General features: G+C 38.8%; 1 protein-coding gene across 1 annotated transcript in view; it reads left to right on the top strand.

Annotated features, from left to right (window-relative positions):
* gabrg3 (gamma-aminobutyric acid type A receptor subunit gamma3) overlaps positions 1 to 26,097 on the top strand; it is a 66,538-nt gene that overhangs the window by 3,860 nt on the left and 36,581 nt on the right. Inside the window, exon 3 of the mRNA XM_005727276.1 lies at positions 18,893 to 18,960. Coding sequence (XP_005727333.1) covers positions 18,893 to 18,960 — 68 coding nt within the window. The remainder of the gene's footprint in view (positions 1 to 18,892; positions 18,961 to 26,097) is intronic.

Below are 26,097 nucleotides of genomic sequence, written 5' to 3'. Positions count from 1 at the left end.
CCGTTGTTCCTGTCTGGGAAAAAATAAAGGGCACAAAAGAAAGAAATGTGATTGGTACGCTAGGTGTTACTCAGTGGCACGTATAGATGACCTCACACATGCTCTGGAAAAGCCCTTTCAATGCATTCCTGAGAGAGATGATCCCGTTCTTACATCCTTAGTGCCACTTTATTAGAGTTACTTTCTCAATGTTTCACTCCAGCAAATAACCCTGAACTCTCACTTTCCTCAGTTGATAGAACAAACCTAAAGTTTACTATGTAATCTGCTCATCCTGTGGTCAATTTCAGTTTTTTAAACTGTTTTTCTTGGTGTTTTAAATCCTCTCCTGACTGTTGTGATTCATACAAACAAGGGATCGGTTAGATTTTCCATCAGCATACGGCATAACGATGGCCTTTGTCAGAGCTACATAAATACCGCTTGTTCTAGAGTTATCCAGTGCTCAGCTGGATGCTTACTTTTAATCCAAACATTAATGTCATGTAAATTTGTTTTCTCTTGCTATTACTCATGTGCTTTCACTGCAGTTTAATCTATCTAAGCTTCCTGAAGCTTCAAGAATAACATATTAAAGAGGATAAATAATGTGCAATTTCCCTGTAGCTCGGTAATCTATTTTTCGTTATAACCTGGTAACATCTAACAGTAATATAACTGAGTTTCCCTGGAAACCACAATAACAATAACAAAAAAAAAATCTCAAACAGGTCCATTTAGTAGCTTATTTGTGTGCTTTCAGTAATGTTACTTAATTCCTTACAGCAGTTAGGGCTCAGGTCCAGATCCAGTCCAGATATATGTAGATATGGGAGGTGATAGCAGTGAAGCCATTAGACTCTGAAGCAGATATAAGTCCCAGTTTTGGGGAGATTTGTTTTAAAAGCGACCTGTTCTGCTAATTTCCTGCTTCGTTTATTCCATGACTTTATCAGAGTAAAATGGCCTGTATTTATATAGCGCTTTACTAGTCCCTAAGGACCCCAAAGCACTTTACATATCCAGTCATCCACCCATTCACACACTGGTGATGGCAAGCTACATTGTAGCCACAGCCACCCTGGGGCGCACTGACAGAGGCGAGGCTGCCAGACACTGGCCCTCTGACCACCATCAGTAGGCAACAGGTGAAGTGTCTTGCCCAAGGACACAATGACCGAGACTGTCCAAGCCGGGGATCGAACCGGCAACCGGCAACCGGCAACCAAGGCGAACTCCCAACTCTTGAGCCACGATCAAGCTTGGCATGAGTCACAGTTCACAATAACATTAATCAGTTCATCCTGTCTCATCCCTGTGTCTTTAAACCAGTTTTTACCTGACTGTTAAGTCAGAACTCATTATTTGAAGCTTTCATGCTTATTATGAGCCTGCATCAATATAAACACTAATATGTTTAAACTTAACGACCATTTTATTAGGAACACCCATTCAGCTATTGAATCAGCAGTAATGGCAGCAGCTAAATTCATTTAGGCATGCAGACATACTCAAGACTTTAGATTGAGCATTAGAATGAGGAAAAAAAGAGATTTAAATGACTTTGAAATGGCTGGTGTCACACGATCTGTTGAGTGTTTCAGGAACTTTACCCTCAAACAACCATCTCTAGGGTCTAAAAAAGAGAAAATATCAAATAATCGGCAGTTCTCTGGGTGAAAATAGCCAGATTGTAACTCAAATAATGTAATAACTCTAACCACACATTACAACCAAGCCATGCAGACGAGCACCTCTGAATGCACGTTAAACCTTGAAACAGATAAGCTACAGCAGCAGAAGAGCACACCGGGTGCCACTCCTGTTAGCTGAGAACAGTAAGCTGAGGCTTACAGTTCATGTAGCCTCAGCTTACTGTTGATGTAACTCATCAAACCTGGACAACAGAAGATTGGAAAAACAGCTGTGAGCATTGCTGCTGACCGTGTCCATCGCATGACAGTGAGTTCACTGAACTCAGATGGCGTCCACAGTCACCAGGTCTCAGTCCCAAAGGTGCAGTCACCTTTGGGATGTGGTGGAGCACAACATGGATGTGCAGCCAACAAATTTCCAGCAGGGCTGTGATGCCTTCATGCCACCTAATTAATAATGTCCCTTTTAATGTATGAAGTAATAATCTCTTTGCAAAGACATACACTGGAAAAATACCATTAATGGAGATGTCAAAGCCAGGAACCATTTGAACTTCTGGCCCAAAAGGATTGAAGAATTATGCCCACATGGTGAAATTGAGGCATAGCTGATTTTTCTGTGTGTGTTCAGACAGCAATACTTTGCTGAATGCTTTATGATGCCATGGTATACGAAATATACCCGTAACCCTGTCTTCGCTTCTTTGTTTGAATTTTGTCTCTAGCACAAACTATAACAGCATTCCGGTCATTTAAAGGAATGACTACAATTACATATTATATAAACGTAACTGACATCCAACAGCACAATTTTCACTCTGAAAAGGAAAAGAAACAGCCATGAATTTACGCTGAGCCAAATGGTCAATAGGACCGTCTAAAAAATGCTAAGTGCAATTATGAGGAGCATTTCAAGAGCCTGAAGAGTCACAAATCTGCTTTTTTTTGTGTATCGCACAAAAAAAAGCCTCAACAGTGTTCTTAGACTGACGGTAGCTCAGACAAACTTTCTCAGCACTTTTTCTGCACACAAATGTATATTTTTAAAAATCCTGTTTTATCAGGATTGTGATGCAAACATTGACATCACATCACTTATAATTTTACACTGAATTTCAAGTTGAACACGGTTCATACTAAAAAATCTAAATTAGCAGCTGCATAACGAGTTTATCGTTTGTGTTTTTCTATCATTCCCCTGTCGTGGAAATGATACAGGGAGTGCAGAATTATTAGGCAAGTTGTATTTTTGAGGAATAATGTTATTATTGAACAACAACCATGTTCTCAATGAACCCAAAAAACTCATTAATATCAAAGCTGAATGTTTTTGGAAGTAGTTTTTAGTTTTAGCTATTTTAGGGGGATATCTGTGTGTGCAGGTGACTATTACTGTGCATAATTATTAGGCAACTTAACAAAAAACAAATATATACCCATTTCAATTATTTATTTTTGCCAGTGAAACCAATATAACATCTCCACATTCACAAATATACATTTCTGACATTCAAAAACAAAACAAAAACAAATCAGCGCCCAATATAGCCACCTTTCTTTGCAAGGACACTCAAAAGCCTGCCATCCATGGATTCTGTCAGTGTTTTGATCTGTTCACCATCAACATTGCGTGCAGCAGCAACCACAGCCTCCCAGACACTGTTCAGAGAGGTGTACTGTTTTCCCTCCTTGTAAATCTGACATTTGATGATGGACCACAGGTTCTCAATGGGGTTCAGATCAGGTGAACAAGGAGGCCATGTCATTAGTTTTTCTTCTTTTATACCCTTTCTTGCCAGCCACGCTGTGGAGTACTTGGACGCGTGTGATGGAGCATTGTCCTGCATGAAAATCATGTTTTTCTTGAAGGATGCAGACTTCTTCCTGTACTACTGCTTGAAGAAGGTGTCTTCCAGAAACTGGCAGTAGGACTGGGAGTTGAGCTTGACTCCATCCTCAACCCGAAAAGGTCCCACAAGCTCATCTTTGATGATACCAGCCCAAACCAGTACTCCACCTCCACCTTGCTGGCGTCTGAGCCGGACTGGAGCTCTCTGCCCTTTACCAATCCAGCCACGGGCCCATCCATCTGGCCCATCAAGACTCACTCTCGTTTCATCAGTCCATAAAACCTTAGAAAAATCAGTCTTGAGATATTTCTTGGCCCAGTCTTGACGTTTCAGCTTGTGTGTCTTGTTCAGTGGTGGTCGTCTTTCAGCCTTTCTTACCTTGGCCATGTCTCTGAGTATTGCACACCTTGTGCTTTTGGGCACTCCAGTGATGTTGCAGCTCTGAAACATGGCCAAACTGGTGGCAAGTGGCATCTTGGCAGCTGCACGCTTGACTTTTCTCAGTTCATGGGCAGTTATTTTGCGCCTTGGTTTTTCCACACGCTTCTTGCGACCCTGTTGACTATTTTGAATGAAACGCTTGATTGTTCGATGATCACGCTTCAGAAGCTTTGCAATTTTGAGACTGCTGCATCCCTCTGCAAGATATCTCACTATTTTTGACTTTTCTGAGCCTGTCAAGTCCTTCTTTTGACCCATTTTGCCAAAGGAAAGGACGTTGCCTAATAATTATGCACGCCTGATATAGGGTGTTGATGTCATTAGACCACACCCCTTCTTATTACAGAGATGCACATCACCTAATATGCTTAATTGGTAGTAGGCTTTCGAGCCTATACAGCTTGGAGTAAGACAACATGCATGAAGAGGATGATGTGGACAAAATACTCATTTGCCTAATAATTCTGCACTCCCTGTATGGGAGTGATGGATGCACTGAAACAGCAAACAAGTGAAAGTCATGAATAGAACGGGACTTTTACTTTTTATGGATGATGTGTGTGCTAGACTGTTCAGCAGTCACCCACAGGATGTATGAGTCCAGACTTTGTGTCTGAGTAATAAACACAGTGACCTTTTCACTAAGCTTCTTCAGGGACTATTTTTCTGGTGGGTTTTTTTGCTGTTTTTTTTTTTTTTTTTTCCCATCGCACCCACGAGGAGTCATTTACACGGAAAATTATTATTCTATAGTGTATCAGAGATCTGTATTCCTCCTGGCCGCCCAGCCACAGCACACTAAATTAACTTGTATGGATAATTTCAAAGAAGAGACGATAAATAGGATGCGGGCAATTAGCATTTATTTTTTGTAATTCCCCTGACCACACACCACAGATAAGTACATTAGAGAGCCATTTGTTGTGTTGTGGGTCCTTTGATGACAGATGGTGAGCTGAAGTTATTTGACCTTGTCCTGCTGGCATTAATGAATGTGACTTTTTAAACTCGTAGTTAAACAAGAGGCGTTTCCAACACATGGGCTGAATGTAAAATGATGCCTCTGTTGATGTTGTGGAGTGAGAGTCAACTTTAAATGTCCAAATGTCATTTTGTCCTGTTATTGTACTTCACTGGTTATGATTTTAGGAGGAAAATATGAAGAAAAGGTGAATTTGATATTTTTCCCATCTGGTATTGTTTTTTAACCTTTAACTGTCTGAGTGGCATCAGTTGTGATCCCAGCTGTATATTTTTATGTACTGTAGTAATGTGAAATATCATAAAAACCCTCCTTATAATTAATTTGTCAGACTACTTGTCCTGTAACTTCTGATCATTGGTATAGGTTAAAACATGGAAAGCTGTGTGGAAATATGTGTTTTTAACATTGTGGACTTGGACTTGTGGATTCAATTGTAATTTGTTGGTAATTATTCAGTGATTAGGCTAGGGGTGGGCGATATTACGGAGCCCCGCAGGGGACATGGGAGAAAAAAAAATTAAGACGGACTTTTGCGAGATCTCGCAAAACTAACTCAGGATCTCGCAAAAGTTTTGCGAGATCTCACAAAACAAACTCGGGATCTCGCAAAACTTTTGCGAGATCTCGCAAAAGTTGAATTCCAACAATGGCGGCAGCTACTTAGTTGTAATATTACTCTTTCTGGGTCACAAAATACACTTTTAAGATATTTTGAGACGTGAATGTAGTTGTGTAAACGTCAGATACCTGCTCGGTTTACAAGACATCACATATTTGCAAAAGTGCTCCGATGTTTTCAGAGATCTGACACCCACTAGCTCGAAGCTAACAGGAGATCGAGACCTACTACAGCCAGGAGGAACACCGCTTTCTCGGCACATCGTGCCTCGACCTCCCGGTCGGCTTCGAGCTGGCGGCCTTCGAAGAATGCGGCTAAAACTTTTGCCAGATCTCGCAAAACTTTTGTGAGATCCCGAGTTTGCTTTGCGAGATCTCGCAAAAGTCCGTCTTAATTTTTTTTTCTCCCATGTCCCCTGCGGGGCTCCATACGATATAAACGAAATTTGGCCAACGATAGAGATTTTGACTATACCGCTCTATCGCGATAGCGCATGTTGATGATGTCGTCAACATGCGCAATGCTTTTTGGTCGAAAGCATTGCAGCGGCTACAACCATGCAAATTATGCAGACAGTCATGGCAAAGAGATGAAGCACTTTTGAAATATGGGGAAAGCCAAAAACTGCGCTTCCTCCACTTCCGTAACATTGATTTATTAAAGTTGAATTCTCTCGCAGCTGTTCTCTTCCCATGTTGTTGCAGTATATTAATAACTAACCTTGTATTGTGGATGAATAATCTCAGTTGTTCTCCTGACTGAAGTTTGGCCCGTGTATAGCATCCTGCTATGCGATTGCATTTGTTCATACAGAATCCCTCACGTTAACCTTTATCGAGTGGAAAAAAAATTGGCGTTCATCCTCCAGCTTCACTGTGCTAATGTTATGCTAACATAGCTGTGTCGCTAGCGATCACGTAGCACAACATTATATACCAGGTAGTCGAACTTCAGTAACCCTGCAAACGCCACTGCTGTTTAGTTTCCTGTCTTCATTTATGTTGGAAGTGATAGCAGAGCTGTACGTTTTAATTAGTTTCAGAAATCTCAGTCAGAACATGGTATGTCATGTTTAGGTGGAAACTAGCGAGCTAACTTCCTGCTAACTTCTAACTCCGTTAAATTTAATAAATTCTGTTTTCATGGATGCATGGATGTTAAACTTAATTGTTACACCTGCTAAAGCAGCAATGCTGATGATTTAATTAAAGATGAAAGAATTTAGACCGTTTTTAACTCTCAGTGTTCGTTTGACTTTGGGAGTTTTGGACCCAGATTACTCCGCGAAGCTCCTCACTACGGCAGCCGTAATGCTCTGACAATCCATCAAGCAGTGCGGCTTACCAAAGTTGTACTAAAACATTTTTAACAGATTTCTGCATGCCAAAATCGGTTTGAGGTCAGTAAGCACAACTAGAATTCATACATAAGGCACACTCTCGATTTTTGAGAAAATTAAAGGATTTTAAGTCTGCCTTATAGTGTGGAAAATGGGTTATACAGAAGAAAAGAATATATCGTGATATATATCGTTACCGCACGTGCTTCAAATTATATCGCGATGTGGATTTTAGGCTATATCGCCCAGCCCTAGATTAGGCATTACATTTTGTAAGGAGCAGTTTTTTTAAATAACCTCGACGCTTTTGATTTGTTCTGCTGAAAAAAAAAAAATTAGACACCAACATGATGTTTTTTCAGATTTAATTTAATACACAAGAATGGGAGTTATAAAGGATGAATAATAATAATGATAAGAAGAAGACGAAGAAGAAGATACGAAGAAGAAAGTTGTGAAATTACTGTTACAGCAGCCAAAAACATAACAAATAAAAAATGAAAAACAAATACATTACACTAAAGAAAGAAGCACTAAAATATTTAAATAGAAAAAGTTAAATAGAAAATATAGAAAAGCGCTCAATAAATCAAAATCTCAATATGATACAATAAGGGGCTTCAGTATAAATTAAATGCAGGTATCTCTAACATCTGTGTCAGTGTGTCAGCTTCGTGTTCCACTGCATCTCCAGCAAATGGTGGGGGGTCGGGATCCATTCATTATCCACATCCATTAACCACAGCCATTTGGGTAACCTCTGAGTTAGCTGATTGAGGAATCCAAACAGGGTGTTGATTCAAACAGTAATGAATTCCCTCGGTGAGTAACAGCAGTTCAGCATTCAGGTCCCAAAAACGTGGCTTTTTCACTAACATGCCTGATATTACAAGGACATGGTACTGGAACCTGTACCTTTTAGTCATAACAGGTGGAGTCTTCACATTTCTTCTTACGTCTCTGTCGACCTGAAAAGTCTCGAAGCTGATGAGTGAGGCAGTCTCAATGCAATGATCCATGAACTCTTCTGGTCTTAATAATCTAATCATATTATTGTCCAAACACCACACTAATCAGCTACATCTTATTACGAAGTCACCAGGTCATCTAGATTTTGTTGTTAAAATGATAAAAGAGTGTGTTTTAACTTCTTCTGAAATAAAAGTGTTTGAAATCTATAACTAATGACTTTTGAATAGTTAGTAATATCTGTCACATGCAGATAAAGGAAATGGTACAGGTATGATAAACACATGATAATAACTTATCACTTTAGATGTTAAAACACAGGGGATTTTACGTAAAACCCTTTCAGAAATCACTTAACTGTATATGAAAGATAAATATAGTTATGGTTGGTGATGTTTCATTTGAAGCTTAAGGGTTTAGGGGACCGTAACTCCGACAGTCTCGGTCGTTGTGTCTTTGGGCAAGACACTTCACCCGTTGCCTACTGGTGGTGGTCAGAGGGCCCGGTGGCGCCTGTGTCTGGCATCCTCGCCTCTGTCAGTGCGCCCCAGGGCAGCTGTGGCTACAATGTAGCTTGCCATCACCAGTGTGTGAATGGGTGGCTGACTGAATGTAGTGTAAAGCGCTTTGGGGTCCATAGGGACTAAGTAAAGCACTATACAAATACAGGCGATTTACCATTTACCAGTCTATGGAAGAGGACTGGTCAAGTTTAGCACACAGAGTATTTCATGTTCCTGTATAAGAATTCCAAACAGCTGTGTTTACAACACCTCTGGATTGACATGTTGTCACACTTTCCTCAGGCAGCTTTTTCTAGCTCCATTACCAGACGAAAAATTACGTTATACGGTAATGAGACCGCTCGAAGTGACAAATTGTGATGAACGACGGCAGTCATCTGATCTATGACAAATGAATTGTTCTCTGTGACTGCTTCACAATCAAGGCACCCCGTTTATTTTTTCTTTAAACATGAAACAGCAGTCGTTTGCATCTGCAGGAAGATAACCCCTGTCTGATTTAAAAACAATGGGGTGATGGATGAAAAGAATAAAAGCAGTGCTGCATAATAACAGGCGCACATACGTAGCCCTCTAATAAACTTTAAATGTTTTCTTTCATTAATGTGCACAAAAGGTTTAAAGCTAACAACTACAGTAAAATAAGAAGCTTTTAAATGACAAAAGAGGAAGAAGTACAAAAGAAATGTGCAGCTTCAAGTGGAGCCCATTCACACAGAAAAATGACGGAGACATTTGTTTAGACATTTGTTACCTAGTAACTATTTTGGCTCCTGTCAGGATGCGTCAGACTCAGCTTTGAAAGCAGTGACAGTGATTGATTGATCCAGTTTACACATTGTACGTTTGGTTCACTCTAATACATCACGAGTATTTGTCTCAGTGTCTGGGAAGAAGAGAAAGCCTCCTTTGTATAATGTGGGAGATGAGCGGGGCAGTCTGTCACAATCAAGTCAACCGGTTATTGTTACTGTTGTTTGTGGATTTAGACTTAAACATCTTTATTTATACTGCTTAAAGGATTTTTGTGCAATTAGGTTGGAAGTTTGATCATGATCCAAGGAACAGATATTTCTAACATTAACATAAGGTTGAAAGCGTCCTAGAATTCAAGTTTAGATTTTTCTGTCAGGGTGATTCACGTGGCCATTTATAAAGAGCCTTATAGTATTACTTCAGTAACTGCAATGTGCACCAGTAAGCCACAATATTAAAACCATTTGCTTGACCAATAGGGGAATATACTCGGGACTTGTGCAGGTGCCCTGTGGTCTCTGCCTCGGGGCCATTGGCAGCAGATCTTTTAGGTCCTGTGGGTTGCAGCACAGTTGGTGTTCAAAATGCTGAGGAGGGTTGTCATGAACCACAGTGCATGCACACAAGTGGGATCCAAGAGCAGACTCAATACGCCTAATGCGTATTGAGTCTGGAGAACAGCTTTTATTGTTTTAACAAAAGGTGACCCGGAACAACCAAGGTAGCGAAAATGTGGAACTGAAGAAAACCGCGAAGACAAACGAAACAGGGAGGCCGTAATCGGGACCGTGGGGCTCAGAAGGGGGAAGTGTGTCCGTGGGAAGCGAACCCGAGGAGGCAGTGATGAGGACAGATGGTGCACTTAGTGATCCGAGCAGGCTGAAGGACAGGCAGGTGGCAGACACAAATTGACGTAGTTCATGTAACACATATATACAAAGCTTTTGCGGGGAGCCCAGTTACCACTGAGGGGTGACTAACGGACTGGCGTGGAGCATCTGTCAGCGCAGGGTTAAAAAGTCCTCCAGGTAATTGCCCGGAATGGGATGCAGGTGTGATGGTGATGGTCCAGCCCGGGGGTGTGGCCACCGGGGCTTCCCACACACTCCTCAGTTACAGGGCCACGGACCATGACAAGGGTGGTACATGTCAAAACAACCTACTCACCAGGACCCAAGGTTTCATAGCAGAACTTTGCACTTTAACAAGATGATTAATAGGCATAACTTTAAAGTCAGTGGTTTTATTGTTTCAATTTAAATCAGGGGCTCTGTCGAACTACATTTAACGGTCACAATCTGTGATGCACTCTTTATACGTGCAACAAGAGACAGCTGAAAAGTGCTAAAAGCACTAAGGTGTGAGTACAACTCTTAGATTGAAGTTGGCCTTGATTGCAGCTGTATTGCAGTTATTTTCCCACACTTTCATTAAAGGGCCCTCCTTAAACTGGCTCTGGTGTCTACTTACTGGGTGACAGATGATCAGCCATGGTACAGCTAGCCCGAAGGGGGTGATCTGTTCTGCTTTTTGACTATTTCAGAGCCCTTGGCATTTCTTCTTGCAATGAGCTCAGACAGTGAGAGTAGAAGTCTTTATGCCATCAGTCCTTATGCTGTGGCTTAGAGTATGCAGACGCCAACCGAGAGGCTGGGACTATCCCATGTGTGGTTATGTCATCAGGAGTTCCTGCTAGCTCATGTGATTAACAACCAGACTAAAATATGCAGCAGTGGGTAGTAGCTACTCCAACTATGGGGAAGGACAAGAAAAAAATGATAATAATAATTTTTAAATGATTTTTCTAAAGCTTGAGATACTTAATAAATTATGTAGTCACGTGCGTGAGGTATCTAGTCAAAAAGATTGGTTGGTAAAAATGTTTCTTGGTAATAGTCAGAATTTGAACAAGTTTTTTGGTCAGTTATTATAATCATAAGTCAAAATTATGACTTACTGAAGCAGGATTATAGAACAGTTATTCAAACATTTGATTTGACAAAATAATCAGATTGTAAGAGAAGTTTTTTTAAGTGAACTTATGTCATCAAGGTAAATGAGTTGTTAAAGCCGGTTTACGTTAAGTTAAAAGATCTTTTTTTTAAACTTAATATTTCAATCAAAGTTTCTTTGTCTGATAAATGAAAGGATTATAAACATAAGTAATAATGTTGTGGTACGAGGACTAGTAGAAAAACTATATTTCATGTTACATTGTGACTTAGATTGAAAAGAGATACTCAAAACTATGATTAATTTTAAAAATTAAACATTTGAGTTATTTCACAATTTTAAAATGACAGAAAATTAAGACAGACATTTTCCACTTGAGATTATATGATATAACATTTTGTTTAACTACAGAATTACAATTTTAATTGCAAGATAAAATGTTAATAACTAGATCAAAATCATAATGTAGTATCCAGTGTTCTTATATTCACCAAGTCTGTAGTTAAATACGGTTCATTTTTATATAGTCAAACTTTTTCAGTTTTATATACTTTATGGTAGGTTTATACATTATGAGTCTTTATAATTATAGTATAATTATGATAACACTTTGCCATCACTGTGTAGATCAGAATCCAACTGAATTAGAAATAAAGAAACACAATAATTACCAAGATTAGAAAAAACTGATGTGAATTTTGCAATATATGTATTTAAAAAGTTTAACAAATACTTTGTAATGATATTAATGTGACAACACATAAACTAATTAGACTTGAAAATCTCATAATATGAAGAACTGTATTAAAACAGCTCTAAACAAAGCGAGCACAACAGCAAACTGGAACCACCAGATAACAAAAGAAACAACTCAACTCAAACATTAAATATACTTAATCTCAAAAGGAAACTAAAACTCAGAAAACTAAAAACCATTTCTCAAAGACCTGGGGACCATGGCACTTACTTCTTGCTCTATACCTTTTTGTGATAAGTCCTGAGAAATTACTGAAAAACAGAAGGTAGCCACTCAATAGAGGATTTGGTGGGTAGAGCCAAATTCCCTCAGAATAACACAGGAGGTCGGAAGAACTGATCAGGTTGACTATTTAAATAAACTCGGATGGTTACGAATGTTACATCCAGTGAACGCAAAGATAATGAAAATGCATTTTCAGTGCTGTTTGTCATCGTTTGACAGTTCATGGAGACTAAAGCAGCAAAAGATAAAGAGAGGTGAGAAGTAACATGGACTTATAGATGAGTACCGTCCTGGCATTCCTTTGTCTTTTATTTTATTCAAATCCGTTCTCTTTGAATAGAGCTGACAGCCGAGCGCGGCCTGACAAGGACATTTCTAATTTTGTTTTACCACAGAAAGGCAAATATGCAGCTACGGTGACACGTTTTTGTTTGCCGTAAATATCACTGTCAGTGTGTCAAACACAGAGACGAGGTTGCAGTTTGTCTCCGCTCGTCACCGCCGGCTCATGTACAGACAGGGCCAGGCTCCAGTGCAAACCTGAAGCAAGATTAGCTAATGTCTCTATAGACCTGTTCATCATGCTCTGCCCACTCTAATGGCAAATAAATCTCACAACAGGCTTCCCTTCATTGGAGGAGCGTATAAATGTCTCCAAGTGCCCGTTCACCAGTGCACAGCTGATCGCACACTTTTTAATGTGTTGGTATTTGATCTGAACAGTACAACATATTTAACGGAACCACAGATAGTATTCTCTGATGGCTGCATGGATAAATAACCTACACACTAATGCTAATTAATTTCTAGTTCATGCCATCTCTTTCCCTAAAGTTAATGAGCTGTCTCCATCTACTGATTGACTAGTCACAGCCTAACTGTTGCTAAGTGGTACTGTATGCAGGTGCTGAATTACAGCCTGCCACCCAATTATACTGTACATAATGAAGAAAGTAATGTAATGCAGCTTCACTGCCAAAGATACACATCTTCAATGAGACATAATTAAATACTGAACTAGATTTTGTTTGTAGTCTCTTACAGCCCACTCAGTTCGATCTATTCTTGCTGGAGTGGAAGACAAGAAAAACTTTCCATTTATGCTCAATTCTGTGTGTATAATGATATGAGTGGCAGACTTTGTGAATGTCTCTTATTTCAAAACTGTGGTTTCTTCATTTCTGGGAGAACTAGCCGTTTCTTGATAAGGCAAGACTGACAGACTTGTCGCTTGCGCCTACTGGTTATGCAAAATCAGAAAAATTGCCAGAAGAATCTCCGCCGATGAGTCGTGAAGCAAGGTTTTAGAATTGGAAAATTTTTTAAGTTGTACAAATGCTGATTCACCTGTTTGTGTCATGATATGAAAGGGTAGATTGTGTGAAGAGAAAGAGGTGGAACCAAATGCAGACAATGGAGAGGTGGAAGCCTTTATTGTTGGCTGCACAAAATACTACAAAGCAAAAGGCAAGAGGAGACTGAGATGACTAATAAAAACATAAACTGCAGAAAGCTAAACACAGAAAACCAATACTTGATAACCTGAGACCTGGATGGAACCTTTGACTTGACAAGACAAGACAAGACAGCTGATATGACGAGACAAAGGGGAAACTCAAAACACGGGACGCGAGACTGTTAAAGTAAAACAGGAACCAAGAGATGTGCACAAAAATGCAGACTTGACATTGTGACATGTGGAAGAGACACAACTGGGAAACAGATGAATAAACATAAAGACAGAACCAAACCTATACTGGAGACATGACCCACTAAACATGGGAGGCCCATTTATGACCTGTCATTTTTATTTGCCATTAGAATATTTTAAATTTCACAACTATTTCCTGCCATGAATTTGTGAATATATTTCTTTTCATGCAGGAATTGGCCTGTTAGTCTGGCTAATGGTTTCCAGGATTATGGAAAATTGCCTGAAAATATGTATGTTTTTTTTAAAACATTAGAATCTTTGATTTGGTTGTAATTTGGTGGTAATTATTCCATAATTAGGCATCTCGTTTTGGCTCGTTTTTGTAGTCACACAAGGGAAAATAGTGGCACGACCAAAATTGTGATGGTGTGCATTGCCTTTGAAATGGTTATTCCAAAGACATGCACCTGGTCTGCAACCACACAGACTTATGCTTTTCTCTGATCACACATAGTTTTATCAAAGTTTTAAAATAAGTCTAAGTATGACATTTACAAGGTCACCTACAATTATCCAGCCTGTAGTCCATGTTCAGTTTCTTCTGGATGATACACTTTTAAAAACATATTAAAAGACAATTAAAGCTGAAAATAGGATATTTTTATAGAAACAGATCTCAATTCGCTAGGATGGTGAACCCCAGCAAATCGAAGAGAGTATGTATTGCATGTCTGTCAGTGACAAAGCTCTGCTGCAATGACTGCCTCCTTACCGCCGCTCCTTGATTGAATTTAAACAAAGAACTTACAGATCGGAAATTTTTAAGGTCAGCTGTGATTCTTTTTTAAAACGAACTTGCATTGAGCTACAAAAACTATGAAGTTGCATCTCCTTCACTGAAACATTTCAGAGGGTTGTATTTGTAATTCTGCAAAAACTCTGGTACATGTTCTTTTTCATTTTTGTGTATAATGTGTCCTTTTTATTATGTAGCTGATTATCTTGATTTTTATGTTTTTTTTCTTTTCTTTTTTTTATTTTTGTTAACCCATTTTACACTGATCTATGAATCATTCAAGCATAAAAAAGGCGCCTAAAAGGAATGAAACACTGTTAATCCCACATAACATAACAAACAAGTATGAACCAATTCTAAAAATGTACCTTTAGGGACTTTGTTACAAGCAGTATGTCACAAAAAATAGTTTTCTAATTTCTTTAGCTGAATCATTGAAAAATGCCAAAGATAATGCAGCTCGACAGGCATAAAACAGATTTTTTTGGACTAACAAGGTGATTCTCAAAGAGCTATTAGCTCAAAACTTGGCCTGTCTCAGCATGGTGTGCAGCGTGTCCTTTAAAAATAAATGAAGGAACTGGACAAGTAGAGGACAAACGCAGAAGTAGCAGGCCTAAAAAATTATCTAAAGCAGATGAACAGTATCTGAAAGTCATGTCCTTAAGAAATAGGAAAGATAACAGCAGAGGCCTGACACAGGAGCTGAGAGAAGCATTTGGACCTTCAGTTGATCTGAAGACATATCGGCTGTCAACGAGTCATTCTTAGGGAAACAGCGAAAAAAGGCTGTGGTATGCCAAGTTACACAAGAACTGGACTGAAATCAGTGACAACAGGTTTGATGAAGTGAAGAATCCAAATGTGGAATTTATGGTTCAGACAGCTCCGGCTGTGTGAAGAGTAAAAGTGGTCAGACAGTAAGCACAGTATTGAATCTTTCATACATTACAAATATTAGAAGCACAAACAGAGAACCAATATTCTTTTATAAAATATAACAATCATTTTAGTTGCTAAATGGCTCGAGACATTTGAGGGTTTAATTTGTAATCAAAATGCTCACTTGCCCTTTGAAAACCTCGACCTCCACATACTTTTCATTGCACAGTATGACATCACAGTACTTCCTGTTGAACTTTTTAGGTCAGTGATTCATGCTGATCCATTTAAGCATAAGAAAAGCACAGTTACACAGCAGTATACCTTTATATAATGATAGATGTACTATGACTCACGTGTGCAATCAAAAGAAGGGGAAATTTTGGGGTCACTTTAAGTCATTGTTTTTCTGCTTGTTTGACCCTTGTCTCCATCTCTGTTGACTGTTATAAAATACTGAGAGTGTGACTCTTCCTTATTTGAAGACTGACCTCGTGAGTTTTTTGTTTTGAAAAAGAAAATTGACCGATGTTTCTCATGTATGCGTGCTGTTCAGGAGCGATTAGCACAGGTGGGGAAACGAGCGGCACGAGTGTGTTGCTGCCCAACTATCAGGGTTAATTGTGTCCAATTACTTTGTTGCCTGGGCGGCCGCTCTGCTGCCAGCACGTATCCTGTTGCAGTCACTGACATAATCATCTGACAGCTTCCACACACTTCACCTGTAGGAGTGTAAGTACTTGCAGCCTGGCCTATGTGGTGGTGGTGTTAAAAAAAGTTATGATGAGAGGTTTTGGACAAATATTCCAGATATTTTTACATTTTACCTCAGATCAATTTAGTTTGCTCACCAGGTGTTGTGCCATTATGAATATAGTGGCCTTGAAAAGCTGCCTCAGTGGGAGCTCTCCAGAAATGTTCTCTCATGTGCCATCTGTTAGCATGTGAAGCGAATGCTGGAAGGGAGACTGGCAGGTGTAAAAAATTCTCGCTGTGCATTTAATTGGCTGAGACATGAAGACTCTAAAGACAGGTAATGTAAAATGATGGAAGAGCTCTTTGCTATGCAAATGTGAACACTCGTGGCAGCAGTGTGTCACAGCTGTCACTTAGCTGTTAAAGCTTGAGGTTTAAATGACACTTTTACACCTGTCCATGAAATGACCGAGAGCAGCAGAGGTGGGGAAAGCCAGGGGTGTCCCTCCATCAATAAGGCAGGCTGGTGTAAATTAATTAAAGAAAAGAAGAAAGGAAGTCCTTTAAGTTGTTGTGTTTGGAATGTGTGTATCGATGTGTATTGATGGTGTTTGCAAAAAAATGAAGACTGAGGCAACTTCCTGGTGTGAAAATTGTTGGCTCAGTGTGTTACAGCCATAATTACCAGATTGTACAGATGCAGCCAATCTCCTCTTATTTGAAAGCCTAGCATGTATTTAGTAAGTTATCAGTTGCTGTATACATATCACTTAATACGAGCCCTTCTAGGTGGCTTGGTGGATCCATAGATCAATCAAATATTAGACTGGATGTAAATTTTGGAAAACAAGACGCAAATACAAACACCACCCACTGAACACTGGACGTGGGATAGACGTGCATTGGGTTCATCAGTCCATGACCAATTCTGGACATCTATACAATGTCCAAACTAGGTCCACAAATTGGACGTCCAAGCATGACCCAACTTGGAGGTCAATATGATGTTCAACATTTGAACTTTGGACTGGGTAGTTTTTTGTGGTATATTCATTTCAATTAATCAACTTATTTGTTTTTAACCAGGTCAAACTGTAATTTATTAAAATGTGTTGAAATAAGTTTAAAAGAACATTTGCATTATATATGATTAATTTTTTACAGTTATCCTGTTTTATTGTGAAGAATGAATGAAGATTGTGGTTGTGATCAGTAGCTAGACTGAGAGAAGTTGCGACAAAAAGTATGAGAGTTAGTCCAGTTCATACACAAACACTTGCACAATCTGCTAGATAGTCTTTGTCGATATAGCCATTTTTGCAAACTTCCTGTGAGAAGCTGGGGACATTTCTGCTCCAAATTCACCGTGCAGCTGCTCACTTTTGTTTTAGCATCAAGAGCCCGCACCAACCATCCACTGATTATGGACCATCACTCTGCATTCCTTTACACATAACTGTTTCCCATGTTTCCAGGGGGTGGGGAACAGGTCCTCCACCCTCTGGAAACATGGGACTACAGAGCCCCTAGAAGCAGCATAAAAGTGCCATCTAAAATGAGCCTAAGTTTGACATTGAAATAATTTCTGTCATTAATCCAACATCTCTTTGCTCAGTGGGCGGATGTTTTAAGCTTTGTTTACATATAGTGTATACTCTTTGCAGGCCACAGTCACTGACATGCTGTGGTTACATAGATAACCCTCATCATGTGTAATATTAATCATATTATATAATATTATATTAATGATTTCCTTAAGTTGAGAAACATTTTATGTTACCTGTGAATTAAGGTCACCACAATCACACAAACAGAAGTCTTTTAAGCCTATTTTCCATTAGTACCTACTATCTTTTGAAGCCATTTTCCCATTGCCGGGTTTCAAAACTGGCGGTTTTGATTTTCATGAAGGAGACACTCTCATGACTCATTAAGTGATGCTACTGACCATCCAATCGGTGGCATGCAGTCTGACAACGCCACATTTTAGTACCTATTCAGATCGCTTGGAACTAAAAAAGTACCTGCACCAGGTACCAGGTACCTAATGGAAAAACCTGAAAACTGTGGTGAACCACGTCGAGTCAATCTAAGTAGGTCACTGGTATATAAATAGCAACAAACTGTGTTCAGGAATATTGTGAAGGTAAAACTGTGTGACGTGTCTCCTCAAGTCTGTGGTTAAATAATTATATTATGCTGTGATTAGATTAGTAGCTTACAAACTAACCGTTTTGCTCTGTTAGCTTCTTGCTACCTGTGCTGATGACCTCATGTCAGATTTTGGCATTTTTAATTTGTTTTGTCATTTACTACCTTCATATGATATAGAAACATCAGTCCACATCCACTGGTCCAGTCAGAGATGGAGGCTCCAATGGTTTATCACTTAATTGCATTTAGCTGGTGTCTCGGGTGTAATTCAGCTCACGATTAGCTGGCGAGGGTGAAAACCTGCAGGGAAAAGTGGGACCAAGACCCAGTGGACTACTTCTGATTTTCCTCTGATATTCTACATGGAGTTGTCTTTGTCTGAAATTAAAGTGTAATTCTGCGCTGCACTGTGGTGCAGTCTGTGGCCTGTTGGTGAAAACGCAGCATAATTGCTGCATTAAAGATTTTTAACAACCAGAACTTCCAGAGGGTTGCTTCTCTCAGCAGCTGCTCATTCTTTAAATAATTCTGAACAGTAAATTTTCATTAATGCATCTTCGCTCTGCTTCTCTTTGATTTACAAAGAGGCAGGTATGGTTTTTAAATGTCTCAATCAGCACTGATTTTCTTTACCCTTTTTCTTCCGTTTCCCCTGCAGTTAAACCAACTGTCATTGACGTTGATATATACGTGAACAGTATCGGGCCAGTTTCTTCAATAAATATGGTAAGTCAGACCTTTCTCCATTAATCTACATGAAATTATATGTACATGTGGGTTTATGAGGAATACACAGTGCACAGGTTGAAAGGTGAGAGTGTCTCAGCAGCAGCAGCTGATTCAAACTTTTGGATGTCAGCGACTGACACTTGAACTAATTCAGAACAGTTTACCTGTCTGTGTGCAGATAAAGATATTTTAGGTCCATCCTAACACAAATATGTTTACCTGTTTTTGGTACTCACCATTTATAAGATAATTTCACTGGAACAGCTTATACAACATGGCCAAAATTCATTATGAATTTTGAATGATATTAATGTTTATCTCTAAGAGTTTTTTTTTTTTCTCCTAATGGATCTGTCGGGCATAATAGAGAGTGGATATTCCTAATATGGTCATCTCAGGGCATGGCAGTGCTGCGAGTACATAAGCTCCAGTCACCTGCTGGTTTGCAGGGGACAGCCAATCAGATAAAAGCTGCCTTAAAGGGAGACAGCTTGTTTCAGACACCGAGTCCCTGATAAAGTAAATGAGGATTATTTTGAGCTGTGCTCATACAAAGCTGTGCGGTGCGCTCGGGAATTGAGCATAATAGGTCTAATTCTCCTGCTGGTACCAAAACAAATGCAGAACAACATCTTTATCTTTCATCTTAAAGCATCACCACATCATTTATCTGTCAAATCTGTTTCCATAACTTATTATTTAGCAGTTACTTACTTAACAGTTATTTACTAACTGTTATCTTTTCAAGCAGCAACATATGAATATATGTAACTTTCCACTTTGATGATTTTAATGTACAAACATATCTAATCAGTATATAATAGTATTTTAGCATTTAGTGCAGTATTTAGCACTTTTTCCCCCTCTGTGATGCAGTATAAGGGTTATATTTTATTTTAACATGTTGGCTTTAAAATTTAATCTGACATTTATTCCAAAACTTGCATATATTGCATAAATAAATGTAACACTTCTTATAGTTTAAATTCTCTCCTTACATTTCTGCATGTATTATGCGCAGCATAATTCTGCTTAAAGCATAGCCTTGTTCGTTATCTTTTATGTTTCCTCCAATCCTCAATATAAAAGAAGAAAAGAAAGAAAAAGTACAAGGACAACATACAAATATCACAAGAAATCAGCACAGAAAAATGAAAATGAAATAAATAAATAAAACCTCATCTCCCAAAGGCTGAGGAGCCTGCAGCATGAGAGGCTTAAATGCTGTCAAATCAGAGGGATGAGATCAGTTTGGATGTAGGAAGAGGAGGAAAGCATACAAATTGTTAAGAGAGGTGAGAGATGGGCACTTTTAACACACTTAGAGTGTATGTGAAGAATGAGGGAGGGGCTTCTGAAGAAGATGGAGAGAGGACTGATGGTCTGATAAGCTGAGGGATGAGAGTTGCTTAGTCCAAAAAGGAAGAACTGCTGAGCCAAACAAAAAACAGGATCATTTCTGTTTGTGTGGCATTAAGTCTGTAAAATAAGAGAAGTAAGTGAAGACAAAGGTAAGGCCTGCAATGCTTCATCATAAAATCCATCGTTTGGCTAATTACTGTAGTTTTTTCTAATGCCGGTGTGACACTGTCTTTTCACAGATTGACACTGAAATAAGGAATTTTAGTTCTTCATCTTTGTTACTGTTCTTTAAGCAGCATTAACAAAACCTTGAGGAAAAAATTATTTAAATTGTGATGGTCACAAAGCATTCATGCAAGAGATTTTATGTGGTTTGTAAACTTTCACAGCCCTGGTCTCGGAGCTTCTGCTTCCATTGTGCCATAATGGCCCCTATAAAAAAATGTTTTACCTCTATTTAGTCTTTTGGAGGCTCACCTCTTCGCCATATTTCCTCCTCCTTTGGTGTTTCAGCAGTCTGCTGCTCTCCAGTCCTGATTGTAAAAGGAATGCAGTCAGCACGTGCCAATCAATAAATCCATCCAAATCTCTCATTTTTGATAACATGATATGATTAACACATGATCTATCAATTTCTTTATACACTGATTCAGCCAATTGCTTGAATGCATCGGCATATATGAGATTGCAGAAAAGCAAATTATCGATCTTTTGCTGCCTAAACAGTCATCAAAGTTTGCTATTTGATGCCAACACTACGGGTTGCCAGCTATAGGCTAATATTTAATACAGCAAAATATGTCAATCAATCAGCATTTTATTGATTTTTAATCCTGCTTCACAACCACATCACTTCCTTTTTTATTAACTTTTCCCCTTTTAATGTTGTATTAAGTGCTTTAACAATCAGTCTCCTTTTTATGCATTTTCATGAGCTTTGTCTATCTCTGACTTATTTCACACAAACTACTCTTTGCTCTCTTGTTAAATGTAAATAAATATTGATTTATTTCATTAATAAAGAAGGGACAAGGAATATAACCCAGTAGATAAATATGGTCTTCTTTACGAGCACGGTTAGTTCCGTTACACCTTAGATGAGCCTGGAGACATTTTGTGCCACTCCATTTTCTTTTATTGTTTTCATGCTGTTTTGGTTGTGCTGAATAAATATAGATAATTTTTTCCAGGTGATTTGTTTTTTTGTTTTTTGTTTTTCATTTTAGAATTGTTGCCTCAGTTCCTTAAATTAGCTTAAAATAGCTAATCTATGCAAAAACGGCCAAATTTTATCCTAAAGCCCAAAAATGCCCCATTGAAAATTATCAATCATGATCCCACATTTATCTCGACGTTAACTAATGCGTTCCTTTATGTTCAGATTTTATTTTGGAGTACTTGCCTTCAATTTTTAATTTTAATTTTTTCCACCTTTTACCGTTCAAAGCATGCACATTTCACACTTTTTCTATTTTCTGCAAGAGTGCCTTGCTACTAAAATGTGTGTGTGCTGCTATTAGTGTGAGTGTGAGAGAGAGAGAGAGAGATGTTCACCTTCAAGTTTTTTCTCTTAGAAGGTGACGCTCGGATTTATAAAAGAATTCAATAACAGTAAATGATCAGTAACCTGTCAGAGCTTTAAAGATCTCTTAGCAGCAAGAACCAAAACAAAATTTGACAGTGTTTTGCACTGCACCCATGCTTAAAGTATGGTCAGTAGTGCAAGAGCTGTCAGTTTGGAGATTGCAAGACTTTGCAGCACACAGGAGGCTCTGGAAATGCTTGTGCAAAATATTTGTGAAGGTGATGCCTCATCCTCCTCTGAGGACTGAAGCTGACATGGAGGAGGCCTCAGTGGTAGAAACAGACCATCTAGAATCCAACTCTGACTCATCTGAAGGTGAAAGTGGAGAGGAGTTGAAGCAGTGACAGGATGGACTTCTCCATCTCCATATTTTGGTCCTCCACAAAAACTACAACACTCTGCTACATGCCAGCAGCAAGAGGTTAAACCCGGGACCAACACACCATGCCACCAGCTATGCACTGCTGCTGATGGATGAAATCCTGCAGCAAATTGTGGCCATGACAAACCTGCTTGGGAAAGACTAAATACTATGTTTATGAAACTACTGTGATAGAACCATATCCAGTATTGTCTCGGCTATAGCCTAAACCAGGCCCAGATGTACTCAAAGCTAAATGCTAGTGTTAGCTCGCTTCAGTTTTCTAAAACATGCATGTGTCTTTAGTTATTCTGGGTGGTTAAACCATCTCATGTGTAACATACATGTGTAAGCTGTTCCACCCATCCATTATCAACTTTTCTGCTGGCTGTCAGTTCAACAGTCTTCACACACCCACACACAGTTTTTCCAAAGTCTAATCAGCAAAATTAGGCAAAAACACCTCTGTAGTTGCACCATGGGTTAGCCGCGGGCTTTAACCTTGTCATCACTGTTGCCACTTGAGTGACTTTGTCACAGATGATGAATGTACAGACGCTTTTAGTCACTTTATTTCACCAAAAAAAAGAGGAAAGAAAAAAAAGATTTCGTTGTAGCTGCAGACATCAGCTTTTTCCTCAAACCTGATACAGCTCTCGAGCTTTGCTGTTGGTGCAAACTGAAAGCTACTTTTTGTCACAGTGTCTGGAAGAGGAAAGTGCAGTGCTTGCACAGACCTGTGTGACCCAGAAGAAAAGCAGGAAATAAATTAGATCTGCTTGTGTTCAGATACAAACCAAATCCTCCTGTCAGAGGAGAATCATTGTGACATGCTTACTTGTTCCTGTATTGATCCATTTTGTCATGCTGAATGTTTCACTGTTGCTTCGATGTTCTGACTTCAGTAAATGAAAAGCAAGCCTTGAAGTTTATATTTGGGATATTTGAGACAGTGGGAGAAATATCTTTTGACCCTGTGCTTAATTTGTGAGTATGCTTAACTAACAAAGAAATGAACAGTTTCTAAAGTTTATGGTTCTTTCATTTTATTGGCGAGAGAAAGAATGTCAACCACAAATCCAGAAAAATGTATTTCATAAAACTTAAAAATTCATTTACAAATAAATATTTGATTCTGAAACAAAATATGATTTATTACCTAGTGGAGAAACTCCTGTTGGTAAGCCTTTTCTTGTAGTTGGTCACCAGGGTTGCATACATCTTGGGAGAGAATTTGGCTCACTCCCCCTTACAGAAACTCTCTAAATCATTCAAGTTTCTTGGCTTCCGCTTGGCAACTGAGGTCTGGAGACTTGCTAGGCAACTCCATGACCTTAATTTACTTCTTCTTTAGCCACTCCTTTATAAATTTGGTGGTATGTTTTGTGTGATTGTGATGATGGCAAATCTATCCACAACCGATTTTCAGTCTTCTGGCTGAGTGAAGGAGGTTCTCGTCCAAGATTTTCCAGTACATGGCCCTGTCCATTGGTCTCCCCAATGCAGTGAAGACGCCCTGTTTCCTTATCAAACACAATAGCCCCAAACCTAATGTTTCCATTTCCTCCCAACACAGTGGGTCAAGTTGACGCCAAACAGCTTGAATACAAAGCTGTGTGCTCATTTTCTTTTGCGCCTTCTTTTGCACTGCAGCATTTCACTCAATTACAGCATACTTTGTTACCAGCGATGTTTTTGGTGACTGCAGTCTCAACTGCTGTGTAGTGTTGGGCTGATCAACTGCCTTTTATCTTCACCCAAAGAGGCAAGATCTTTGACGGAGTTGCAGACCGAAGGTAACTGATGGTTACATTATTTGGAAATAGGAGAAATATAAAATGACCAACAGTTATCACCTTCTTGTCAGTCTTCTTGCAGATGGTCTTGTAGCCCATGTGCAGGTCTGCAATCTTGTTCCTGACGTGAAGCAGTCTTTGGTCTGGTTCCAGGTGGCGGAGAAGTTTGAATGGAAGAAATTGATTCTATGGACAGGTGTCGTACATGCAGATAATGAAATGATCAGGAGCATCTATAATTAATTGACTGATTGAGAGCCAGAATTCTGACTGGGTTGTCGGAGATCAAATACTTTTTCTCAACTCAATGGCGTGCAAAAGTTGCATAAAATTTCTCAATTTTTATTTTTGGATCTTTGGATTCTTTGTAAGTGAGCAAATGCACAAATTTAGCAAGGGATCAAATAAGTATTTAATTTGTAAATATGTAATTTGTCCTTGAATCAGCTTTACTGCTTATAAAGTGCTCTATAGGCTGTAAAGCACCGTCTCTGCTTACCAGCTTACAGTATTGTAAATCGTATAGTCACAGAGCAGTTCATGTGGTCACATCAGTTGTCATACTTGTATTGGTTCTAATTACAATGCAACGTTTATTTCAGGGTGCCATGACTTCTCCAAGAGACAGGTGGTGATTAATTCCTTTCTGAAGAAACTCAGCAGACCGTTTTCACATGTCAAAGACTTTTCTGCACACCTGTGGTGACATTTTTAACAATGGCCCGATTAGTGTTCATTTGTTCCCTTATACATTATGCCTAGTCCTGTGACGAAAAGCTGGCAGCGCCTACGTAGAACTCGTGAAGTCGAAGTCCTGCTGGAGACAAAACAAAACCCTTCATTCTGAATCTCGAACATTCATACCGAGTGGCTAACGTTCTTCCATTCAAGCATAGTTTGTGCATATCTGTATCTGCGTTCAGAGGTTTGCTAACCAAAATCACTCCTATCAGAGCAAGCAGCACAATTTTATTTCTTCACGCATGAATCCAGCAAGCACAGATTAAAAGACATTGTCCAAGTTGTATAGGTTTGAACTTTATTATTATTTTTCCAGTTAACGCTTATTTTTATCCTTAAAATGAAGTCTATGAGAAATTAGTCAAACAGAATTTTACAAGAGGTCAATTTGGTCAATTTGAAAAACTGTCATTGAAGATTATTTATCTTACAACAATCCCTAAATTTGATCAATGTATTTCTATTTTGGAAAGACTTTATGCTTAATGCTAATTGGCATAAATGCTAAGATATCAGGTATTGTCATCATCTTGAACATCATGAGTTAACACTGAATACAGGTGAAATGTGTGGCATTATTTAACACTAAAGTTTTATCTGAGAACAGATAAAAAACTTTCATCTTTACAGAAAACACTTAAATGTTTGTCTAACATTGATTAATAGTGTGCTTACTAAAAGCTTGTTCATGTTGCTGGTAAAAACAGCTTTTTGTAGGCTGTTTATTGAATCTGCTGAGGAAATAGTATACCTGATAAATTGCCTGTCTTCTAAACCTGTCAGACGGAAGCGAGTCCACAAAAGACAATATATTACATGTCATGTCCCAGCTGCTATGAAAAAGTGAGGACAGGACAAGGACTTCTACATGTAAGATTTAATTACAGTACCAAAAGTTCACCCTGTCTTGCAAACACAATGACGTTCCACTTTGAACAACTTCATTTAAAAAGTGACTTGTAATAACTAAAGAACAGACTCTTCAAACATGCACGACTGTGTCAGGAGATAAGGACTAAAAATTCCACGTCCACTTTAAAGACAGAGTATTCAGATTCGACCCAAATCTGAAGAGAAATTAAAAGTTATTACATTTTTTATTATCATTATTCGTTTTTTGTATGTATTCCGGCTATTATTAAAAGCTGAATGTAATGGCTAAACAAAGGTGCTGGAAATGAGTTTATATATATATTCAATCCTGTGAAAAAGTTAATTATTGCCTGCTTCCTAATTTTAAATTTTGTTTGTTTTTTTGCATATTTATCAAATTAAATGTTTCAGATTAA

Source organism: Pundamilia nyererei, unplaced genomic scaffold (assembly GCF_000239375.1).
Source record: "Pundamilia nyererei isolate P.nyererei 1_Seehausen unplaced genomic scaffold, PunNye1.0 scaffold00023, whole genome shotgun sequence".
NCBI lineage: Eukaryota > Metazoa > Chordata > Actinopteri > Cichliformes > Cichlidae > Pundamilia > Pundamilia nyererei.
The sequence above is the reverse complement of the archived record's forward strand: the minus strand, read 5'-3'. Positions and strand labels throughout refer to the sequence as shown.